The sequence below is a fragment of the Fusarium proliferatum genome (assembly GCF_900067095.1).
Source record: "Fusarium proliferatum ET1 genome assembly, contig: FPRO_scaffold008, whole genome shotgun sequence".
Taxonomy (NCBI): Eukaryota; Fungi; Ascomycota; class Sordariomycetes; order Hypocreales; family Nectriaceae; genus Fusarium; species Fusarium proliferatum.
The window spans coordinates 452,591-463,288 of NW_022194797.1; the positions used below are offsets into that span (position 1 = coordinate 452,591).

The 10,698-nt window shown below is 47.7% G+C and overlaps 5 protein-coding genes across 5 annotated transcripts; 2 read left to right on the forward strand and 3 right to left on the reverse strand.

The window, feature by feature from the left end:
• Positions 1–99: 99 nt before the first annotated feature.
• FPRO_13845 (uncharacterized protein) lies at positions 100–687 on the reverse strand (the record flags this gene model as incomplete). Its single annotated transcript, XM_031218806.1, has 2 exons — positions 100–243; positions 295–687. The coding sequence occupies 2 exons, from the start codon at positions 685–687 to the stop codon at positions 100–102; spliced, it is 537 nt and encodes a 178-aa protein (XP_031084627.1).
• A 284-nt stretch (positions 688–971) lies between these two features.
• Positions 972–4,548, reverse strand: FPRO_13846 (uncharacterized protein; the record flags this gene model as incomplete). Its single annotated transcript, XM_031218807.1, has 5 exons — positions 972–3,242; positions 3,296–3,330; positions 3,383–3,957; positions 4,030–4,278; positions 4,331–4,548. 5 exons carry the CDS (start codon positions 4,546–4,548, stop codon positions 972–974), a joined length of 3,348 nt encoding a protein of 1,115 aa, XP_031084628.1.
• Positions 4,549–5,332: 784 nt separating this feature from the next.
• On the forward strand, positions 5,333–6,312 carry FPRO_13847 (uncharacterized protein; the record flags this gene model as incomplete). The annotated part of the gene is made up of 3 exons (XM_031218808.1): positions 5,333–5,802; positions 5,849–6,240; positions 6,290–6,312. The coding sequence occupies 3 exons, from the start codon at positions 5,333–5,335 to the stop codon at positions 6,310–6,312; spliced, it is 885 nt and encodes a 294-aa protein (XP_031084629.1).
• Positions 6,313–6,480: 168 nt separating this feature from the next.
• On the reverse strand, positions 6,481–8,103 carry FPRO_13848 (uncharacterized protein; the record flags this gene model as incomplete). The annotated part of the gene is made up of 2 exons (XM_031218809.1): positions 6,481–8,013; positions 8,062–8,103. 2 exons carry the CDS (start codon positions 8,101–8,103, stop codon positions 6,481–6,483), a joined length of 1,575 nt encoding a protein of 524 aa, XP_031084630.1.
• Positions 8,104–9,393: 1,290 nt separating this feature from the next.
• Positions 9,394–10,515, forward strand: FPRO_13849 (uncharacterized protein; the record flags this gene model as incomplete). Its single annotated transcript, XM_031218810.1, has 1 exon — positions 9,394–10,515. The coding sequence occupies one exon, from the start codon at positions 9,394–9,396 to the stop codon at positions 10,513–10,515; it is 1,122 nt and encodes a 373-aa protein (XP_031084631.1).
• Positions 10,516–10,698: the final 183 nt, after the last annotated feature.

The window sequence follows — 10,698 nt, forward strand, 5'->3', positions numbered from 1 at the left end:
AACCACTTTTTATGTAGACTCTTTCTCACAAGGTATGATCAGGATCTCCGGCTTGGAGAACATTTTTCAAATCGAAACTTCCGTGGTCCTATGGTTCTGTTAATTCTTATAGCCGAAGATACCCTTATTTGGTGGATCTCTTTCTCTCTGTGCAATGTTCACAGCTTCTGAAAAAATCAATTCTTTCTCGGCTAGAAGATCCAGTACCTCCATTGTCCATTCCTGACATCTTTTTGTATTCACCTAGATATGAGTTGGTTAGTCGCCGTAGCGCCTTTACAACTGGCTTCTTACTCCATTGATTGGCGCACGTATGTTTTGTCCTTTAGGAGGCGGAGGTACAGATTCTGCAAGTCGTTCGATAAGACTTCTCGGTGTATTCTCTCTGATCTCTATTTCGGTTTCTGGGTAGTTGTAAAGTATTGAATTGTCAATCTTCCCAAGAAAGACCAACCGCTTCAGGTCCGGGTAGGCTTGAGTATTGTAGTTCCGATGAACCTCGAATGCGAAACCAGACATGAGAGGTTCTCCCACAACATGTATCCTTATTCCAATAGCCTTGAGAGACCGGAAGTCTTCACTGATAGTATCTCGATCATATTCTGCGTTCGGAATGAAGAGGGCGAAATGAGAGCGTTGGTTCACGCCTCCACCGGACTTGGCAAGATATAGTGAGCGGGTTAGCATAATAAGCTATGAGAATAGCTTTGCAATAGTATATGACTCGTATTGTTGGAAAAGCTAACTTCTGAGAGTGTTGTTATCTCTTGTCGACATTTAAGAAGCGGGGTTTCTCGGCTTTCTGGACAGTAATTGGCTAACAGAGATTGTATGCAAGGGTCGACCAACACACCTCATAAACGAGGCATAAACGGGCTACTCACAAACTCAAGCCATAGGACGACTTCGCAATATCCATGGTCATCTACTACGTAACACACAAACAAAATATCGTTCGCAATTCGATAGTATCACCTCCGGGCCCAGGTCCACTTCCAGGTCTCAATACACTTCTCATAACGCGCTTCCGCCCACTTCCTCTGCTCATCACCCGACCCCAAATTCTTCTGACGCACAGAAACCATATGCTCATACAACTTCAAAGCCGTATACACATTTCTGTTCTGAAGATATGACTCCGCAAGACTATTCTCAGAAGACATAGTCCTCTTATGTACCAGCCCAAGAGTCTTCCTCTGAATAGGTACCAGGTCTTCTAAAAGTGAAATGGCCTTTGTAAGCTCCTTGATCTTTAAGTATTGATCGATGAGGGATACTTGAATCTTGAGGGTGTCTAGATGTGCTTTGCCTAGGATCTGCTGCTGGATCGGTAGAGTCTCCTCTAGAAGACAGATGCATTTCTTACGTTCGCCTTTGTGCTCGTATGAATAGGCGAGGTGGTTCTTGACGGCAATAAGAATCGGGTCGTCTTTTGCAATTGTGCTTTCCGACGCATCGATCCCCATCTCGAGAATATCAGCTGCCTTTTCATACTCTCCAACATAGTTGTAGCATTTCCCCAGTTCGCCCAGCAGTATCAACTTGTCCATGGCGCTTCTTTTACTGCCAGCTTTCCTGAGCTTCTCCAGGCGATCAATTTCATGCTTTGGTGCACCGTTGAAACGATGGCACTTTGCGAGAACACATGACACCGCCAACAAGCTGCTCTCATCTTTTGGAAGATGCTTCCCTTGGAACACCAATGACTTTTCCGAAAGTTGAATCGCCTTTGCTGACTGCCCTGTTTCAGCATAGGCTTCTGCAAGGTCGAGTTCAATGCGAAGACGCCTCTTGGTGTGCTTTAATGAGGATTTCTTTATCCATTCCACAGCTTTCTGAAGCCATGGGATTGCTAGGATGCTGTTTCTTTGCCTTAAGAGCCAAGATCCGACTTTAAACATAAGCTGAAAGCGATCGTCGAATCTCACATCAAGATCTTGACAGTTATTAAGGACACGGATAGCATGGGCATGGTACGTCTTCCAGGTTAATCTCTTTGGCCAATCCACCGGCGGGACAAGCTCGTTTAGGCGCTTTGTAACTATTTCCGTCAGGCCCTTGGAAGCTTTCTTTTGTTTAGCCCATACTCTGATGCATAAATGAATGATAGTGGGCATGTCGAATATACTGCCCCCTTGCTTTGGAGCCAAGAGAAAGAAGCTACACAATATACCGATAGACTCTTCGAGTTCGGCCTTTCCACCCTTGATTCCAGGGCCAGCAAGAATTGTTCTTGGGATGGAGGATGGTCCAGTTTGCGAAATGAACTCAAGTAGTCTCGCGGCGCGTGGATTGAGCTTCTGAATTGCCTCGAAGCATTTCATAGCGTTCTTGAGTATGGAGTCCTCGGACTCTGTCCCTTCTCTTGTCCCGTCAGTACTTTGTGAGACGAACGGAAATGCATCTTGACCGGGGCTGCGCAGCAACTCCAAAAATTTGGCTATCGTCAGATGGGCATGGTTGTTAAGATACCTTGCTGCCAGTTGAATACTCAAAGGAAGGCCATTTAGTTCGGATATTAGTTCCTTCACTATATCCTCATCTGAAAGCAGCCCCTTGTTAAACAGGGAATATCTTAGAATGGAGATTGCGTCTGGCATTTCTATCCCACTGACTTTGATGACCTTATTCACTTGATTTCCAACCGCGGCGGTTGCAGCTTTCATCGAATGTGTGATGAATAAGATGTTACCCTCCTCGCTATGAGGTAGATCGCTGAAAACACTCTTGGGCTGAGCACTAGGACTTGATGGATCGTTGTCGGTATCAGCGTCGTCAATAATGAGGAACCACCTTCCAAGACGTTCTGACGATAAATAACGATGAAAAAGGACTCTTGCATCAGTAGACTTCGACTCATGTTCATAGCGGCGAAACAGATCCAACTTTTGTGCAATCCGCGAGTAGGACTCCTCGAAGTTGCCTGCTGACAGCCAAACGATAGAGTATTTCGGGTATGAGGAATGAACCCATTCTACAAATTGAATTGCGATTTGGGTCTTGCCGGATCCAGGAAGCCCCGTGAGTGCCGCTCTCTGATGTCCATCTTGGGGGAAGGCGGCCTGTAATTTTTTGAGGTAGTTAGGTCGGTCTATAGAGGAAGGGGATCGCTTTGTTGGTACATGGAAGCAAGGCTGTGGTGGTGGTTTCGTCTTCCAAGATACGGGTAGCGGAGACTGGCTCTCTTCAGGGTTTTCTGGACCCTGTGGACTCGGGCTTGAAAACACGAAATCTTGTTGTGGCTAAGACACATGAGTACCCTATGGAAGTATGGGAGATAGCAGAAGGCACCTACCGCGATCAAGAGTTCAAAATCTTGCCTGGCACTTCCTGTAAAAGAAATCATTAGCTCGCGTACGCCTACTAGTTCTCCATTACGCACTCTTCTTTAGTATCAGGTTCTCAACACATTTCTGTACCCAGAAATTTTGGACTTGGCTGTCCAGATACCTATCGGTGGCAGTCTGAATCTCCCTTTTCTTCCGGTATTCCTTCATCCCTACTGTCTGTAGTCCATGATCGACGTTGAACCGAAAGTATCGCCCTTGTTCAAAGTGATGCCTCCACCTCTTAATCGATGCCTCTGCTATCTTCTCGGCATCTGTTGCCATTTTGGCCAGGGCACCTATGAACTTATCGACTCGATCATCAATATTAAATGTTGGAAGTCTGCCTGTTCCTATTGATATAAAGCACTTGACCAGTGGCTGCAGGTTACCTGTGCTCGGACACCAGATCTCCATGGCCTCTTCTTCAACTTGGTCGACTGGGTTATTGGCTCCGAGAGCCCCGTCCACATATTTCATGCCCTCGATGGAGACCGGGTTGAAGAAAGTGGTTGCAGCGGATGTTGCCCGAGCCGCTTGGCAGATAGTCGCACTAACGGAGCTTTTATGGCTATTGTAACTCCTGAATCGACATACAGCCGCGTCGAGCTTTGAGGTTGCGCAAACAAAGCTAGCAGGTTTCAAAGGTTAACGAATTGATCTATGAGGAAAGCTAAATTGATCGGCGGGGCTTTATACTCACACCTTGCAGTCAGGTTTACGGCTATCAACCATACTGTCTGTTGACGATAGACCTCTATCCTTCAAAGTTTTCTCGATCGCCGCCTTGAGTCCTCCAGAATCGAATCGAGCCTGCGTCTGCCCCAGCAAGCTAAACTTTGACTGGTGAACCCTTGCCTTCTCATTGAAGACCACCTTGATAAGGTCGTTATAAGCCAAAATGCATTCATCGACATCCATTTGCAGCCTTCCGAGCATAATAGCGATCAGTCTGGCAATGTTGGTTAGCAATAGTGCATCCTCGGGTTTCTGGTAAACCTTACCCGCCCGTACTAGTGCCTCCGATTAGATCAAAGATATCCGCTGGCTTCTGTGGACTTTGTCCCAATTTCTTCCTTTCGGCATTATATCCATCCATGATGCGTTTGAGCACGTATAGTGAAGATAAGCCGCGTACCCCGCCTCCATCGAGGGACAGCATGCAAATGCCCTCCTCATCCAGCAAACCCACGTTCGGCGACTTTTGATTCTGTTCGTTCATTTTTTTATCGTTCGGGTATGTCATGAAAAGAAGAAAATAAGACGATTGGAATTCCACGCTCAGCCTCGTCTTCGTGCCAGTCAGACTGGCTGTATGCAAGTTGTAGTCAGCTGCTTATCTATTTCACCGCTTATTGGCCTGACTCCCCCCGCAGTTGGTGCAACTTGGCAAGGTGAGCGGCTGCATGCCTCTGAGAAGTCGACATTATATTCTACATCGTTGAGTTTAATATCCCGATTGTAAGACTCGAAGTGTTCAGATTCGCTTCCCCAGGGTCGCGATTGGGTAGATGTTACGAGCCCATTGGAACTGACCCAGTTGAAGCCCCTCTGTGGCGAGCTTGAGTATTTTGTTGTCAACACCGAGATAATGAAGGCGTTAGTAGCTAAGGTTTCATACAGCTTGACGGGATTTTTTAACCTTTCGTCATTTCATGCCCAATTTAGAAGAACTCTAGACAGTCTTAGCAGGATGTCCTCCATAACTTTGACATAGAAGATACCATACTAATGAGATTTAATTCGTGTTGCCTCGGCTACAAATGTCAGATGACAAAGGCTAGAGGTCCACCAATAGGCAAACAATCTTTTAAGCTGCCATCAAGCTCAAAAGAGCAGGTGGTAAGATCACAGCCTCTCCAAGTGGTCTTGTTGCTACGCCGCCTGGAAGGCGCAGTAGCCAGACACTTATTAAAAACTTCTCACTGAGCTATTTTCCGCTTTTCCGAAACCTATGAAAATAACCTTAAAACAAGCCATCGGAACTTTTCATACAACTATTCAAGATGCCGACCATCACGGAATATTTTGGCAGTGGACTCACCAACAACGGTCCACTAACAACAACCTACACGCCTCCCACAAGCTGCACAACCGTAACGACAGACCAAATCCTTTTTGCGCACCCCGACTTTATAACAGTCAGTTACGGAGCCCCAACATGCGAGACTACTTCAATGGGAAAATGCATCCCATCTGGCTCCGATTATGACAAGGTGGTCTCCTACTACAATAATTACGGAGGTCAGGGCACTATTGACTATTATTCACCCGGCATATTTTGTCCCAAGGGTTGGACTACAGCTGGTACGTTAGCACATGGCAACAAGACAGGTTCTGTCGAGAGGAGTGGTGTCTTCACGGAGACGACAAGTACGTTGCCAGGCGTGACTGTTGTTGATCCGAATATGCCGCTTGAACAAGTGTGGCTTAATGCACTGGGTCCCTCTGAGACGCTTGCGTATTGCTGCCCTAGGTATGTCCCTGCTCCTTTAAATTATACTGCTGTCTGACTTTACCAGTGGCTGGGTTGCTGCAAAAGAAGGAGGTTGCTTCTCGTCAATCAAGCCCTTGAAATCAGCAACATACACAGAAGCCTGCTTTAAATACCGACCGCCAAGCGCGATGCATTCCGTCTACACGGTCGAGGGAAGCAAGGTGTCAGAATTCCTGTACTCAGCGGTAACGGCGGAGCCAACGTCAGCGATTTGGCCAATGTCAGTCTTGCAAACTCAGTCGAGATTCAAATATGACGAACTTGCAGTTGCTAGACGGTTTCCTGCTGTGAAACTTGTATACAAGGAGTCGGATCTGAAGCCAACTGGGGGTGGAGATGAAAGTAACAACGGAGATAATAGCCATGATGACGAAAAAGACGATGAAGAGGAAGAGGACGATGATAACGGAGCCTCCAGTCTGTTGAGAAATGGGGGGCTTTTCTCCATTATCGTGATGCTGTTCAGCATGCTTATTGGCGCTGGTTTAGTGATGTTTTAGTTATCAAGAAGATCGCGAACGTTGATATTACAAATGAGATAAAAGAAAGCTAGGTTTAGAACCCCATATATTCCCCTTCGAAACAGTCTGATATCGCTTTTGCATCCTGAGAGCCACAAGACAAACCCCCAATCAACGCAGTCCATACAAAGAAAGCCTACCCATCGTCAGATAAACCTGAATCCGAAGAAACACCATCTTCGTCATCCTCCAAATCTTGATCATCATCCACATCTCCAGTTCGTTGACCAAAAGCCATCTCAAGGAAGTCAACTATATTCTCCCCATCATCCTCAGAGTCAATCTCCGAATCATCCTCATCCTCACCACTATCCTCCTCCTGTTCAATCTCCGCAAAGAACCTTCTACAAAACTCCCCAAGCGACCCTGTCTTTCGAATAATATCCTCATGCAGAACCTCCCTCTTCTTCTCAGCCGCCGCTTGATCATATCTACTCCCGTGTAGTTTCCGCATGTTCTCGTGGACCCGCGCAAACACCAAGTCACACGCGTCGATGTCTTCGGCACGGTTTGTCTCCACATAACTATCGTCCTGCTTGGCTTGGGCCGTTGGGTTAACGGGGACACGTAGGATAGTCTCGCCGTCTTTTTGGTAGCCGCATGTTTCGATGTAGAATTCCGTAAGTGTTGTTTTGCTCAAGGCTGTGAGGATGTCGACCCATGTGCCGGATTCGAGGTAGACTCCCATGAGGACAACTTCTCGCAGCGCTGTGGACCGTTGAAAGAGGGCTATGAGCGTTTCGCCTGTTATAGACAAGCTCTGCAAGTCTAGTACTTCCAGGGTCAAGGGTTCCAGGCTTGATGAGTCCAGCACCAATACATCGGGTCCTTTCACCTTGAGGGTGTTGAGGTTTGTCGCGAGTGGTATCAGCTCTCGTATATATCTGTCGAATATTTGATTAGATTGGTTATACCGAAATTCCAGGTCTTCGTCTTCTTCAGTACAGTGTCCGTAGTGAACACTCAGACGCTTGAGCCGCTTGAAGAATGCCTGTGGAGAGTGAGGTCCTCCATCGTCGTCATCTTCGAGAAAATGCCCAAAGTCATACGCGAGAGGAAGCGAGAGGTCGAGTTCCTCCAGATTCTGGAGCCCAGATCTGAAGAGAGCTGTGGCGAGGGACTCGAAAAAGTTCTCAGTGTCTTGAACCCAACAACAAGTATTCAGACCTGGGTCATCAAACTCTTGACTGTAGCTATAAGGAATGTCCTCAAAGTTAAGCTTCAGAATCTTCAGATTCGTAAATCTGGGTAATGCGCTATGAATCACCGAACCCATTCGTGCAATGTACTCCAGGTCTTTGTCTCTCTCCTCGATCACGGGCTTGTAATCTTGGAAATCATTCGGACCCCGAATTTTCAAGCAAATTTCCAGCCGGCGTACAATTTCGCGAAGTTGAGGATTCTTTGACAGTTTCACAAGACGAGCAGTACCCGTAACGCCGCTGCTGGTCACGGCGGTAACGCCCCATCTTGTTGTGACACTGCCAGAGTAGATGATGGCGTGCTGAAAGAGGATTGGTGTGACGAAGTCGTAGAACAGACCATTCACGGCACGTAGAGACGCTAGGTACGGGCGTCGCTTGATCCCTGCTACCTCATACGGGCCTAGAGGAGGATCGTATCCACCGAAATGGTGACGCTCATAGCCATCGTGGAGATACGACACGATCTATGTGTGGTCAGTATCACGACAAGTATCAAGTGGGTGATTATTAACTTCTTGGAGGATTTCAGGTGGCAGCCTCTCAAGAGAAGACATGTTGCTCGGACCCTCAAAGGCTTTGAAAGATGAGCGAAGTCGTGTCATGAACGAGTAGTGATAGTGGGGCTATTCCGGAAACCGTTACATCCTTTTTCCGATGCTTCTCATTGGTGGAGCTACATGGCTGTAAGGCAAGGTACGTAAATGACCTTACAGACGCAACCCGACATTGTTCTTTTGTCAGGTAACACAAGCTTATTCATGTGATGCGATGTCTGCGACTCATACAGAGCAGCACAAATTATTTGTCAGCCTCAGGAGGAAAGAACACAGCCACTAAAGCTCAGGCCCTAGCCACACAATCAGCCACGGCGTCTTCGTACCAGAACCAGGGTTTGTCCCAACAGATTCTGGCATTTGATAGTTTCATGCTTAGGAACAAACCAAAAGAGGTCGCCTCTGCCCCGTAACCGTGTGCCGTACTAGTTCCGGTAGTGGGACCATCTGGTCGGTAGCGTGAGCCGACCCCGAGCACTATTTGAGTTTAGCTTGCGATATGAACTGTTAGTACCCGCAATGGAGCGCACTCTATTTCGCCCTTCTCATGCATGAGATGACGCCCCTCGCTTCCGTGGGCTTGCTTGACACGTGCTATGACAGAAGGTGCACCTAGTAGATTAGATCCAGGGTTGCTTTGATGACGTGGATCATCGCGTCAATGACAATGGAAGGACAGAAAACCCTCCGAGCTTTAACTGGAACGTTCGAGTAGGACGTGATAGATAGATTCGCGCTTGGGCCATAGGCCCGAGTGGCAAGAACGAAGAATCTCAGCCTGTACGATATCTGGATCGCTCAAACGAGGTCGAGCGACGACTATGTTGGTATGCGCCTTTTTCTCGGGCAAAAGAGAAATACAGTGTTTGCCCTTTTGCTAGTAATGCTGCCCGTGAGCAGTCGTGCCCATTGGGTCGATAAGACAGAGAGGCGATGAAGAGGATATTCAGCTGTCTAAGCACCATCCATAGTGTATGATCAGGCCAGCGTTGATGCCCCTCTCATCGCAAACCAGTACCGAATTAGGGGTGTCCATTGACGTGTGCATTGATGATCTGCAGAACCTCGGCAACTCTAGACCTAATCGACTAACACGGTAGTCCAAGTTAAGCTACGTAGGTGGAGTCCACTAACGACCACAGAAACTAAGCCAGCCAGATGGCAAAATGTAACCAGATTTACATGTGGCATCCAACCATCATGATTAACTATATAAAGACCAAACCCAACTTCCTCGACGGACCAAGATAGTCGAATCCCATCTTCGTCTTTGTTTACAATACACGCAAAATGGCTTCACGATCCTCAACTGCCGTGTACGAGTCCAACTCGTCACGACTCGACGCAAATCCATCTGCCAGCCTCAAGTCGAGACAGAACCCGAAAGACTCTATGAAGTCGACTTGGCGCCGAACCGATAAAAATAACTGGACATGGTCGCACTGGTTTTTCGAAATCCTGGGTATTCACCACGTCGCCCTGGACAAAGACGTACCTGTGCATCAGAAGCGAGACAAAGTTCCTTATACTCCAGAGTGGCAGTTGCATCGTTGGGTGCTTGTGCATGCACTCGTTCCGATGGCTATACAACACGCCTATGTGCTATACACTGGGCAGAACCTTACACCCCTCCAAGCCTTTCTCTTCTACAGTCTTGCCTTCAAGGTTACCGCTGTGCATCAGCTCCATGCTCTTCGCCGAGTCGGTCACCAGACTGGCTTCTTGGATGGTGATGTACATGAGAGAGACGGCGTGCCTGATGTCGGCGTTACCAAGGTCGTCAAGAGCCTCATCGCCACCTCTAGCTTTCGCCCTATCTTCACTGTCTTCCTCAGCTACCGCACCGCCCAGGCCCCTTCATCCATCAGCTGGGTTTGGCTCCCACTCGAAATTGGCCTGTACGGCATCGTGCTTGACTTTTGGTTCTACTGGTACCATAGACTCATGCACGAGGTCGGCAGTCTTTGGAAATACCACCGCACGCATCACCTGACCAAGCACCCCAACCCGCTCCTGACACTCTACGCCGATTTCGAACAGGAGATCTTCGACATCGCCGTCATCCCACTCGCGACTTACTTCTCCCTCAAGTTCATGGGTCTTCCCATGGGCTTCTACGAGTGGTGGATCTGCCACCAGTATATCATGTTTACCGAGCTGGGTGGCCATAGCGGTCTGCGAGTCTACACATCACCTCCCGGCACACTTAGCTGGCTTCTTCGTCTTCTTGACGCTGAGCTTGTGATTGAAGACCATGATCTTCATCATCGAAAGGGCTGGAAGGCTAGCGGTAACTATGGCAAGCAGACTCGTCTGTGGGACAAGATCTTTGGGACTTGCATTGACAGGATAGAGTTGAAGGATTCAAACATGGACTGGGAAACAACTGTTGACCTTCCGATCTTTTGGTAAACGATTGATGACAGCTTATGACTTTGGCAATTTGATGAGAAATATTCGCAAACATCTGTATAGTTTTAGATAAGTAGTTAGTTAGAGGTTACAATTCTATTATTAGTATGCTCAGCCACTAGGACTTCAAGGCTAATCATCGTATTCTTCCCGTAGCTGCATGTTTGTGTCATACTTAGTCCC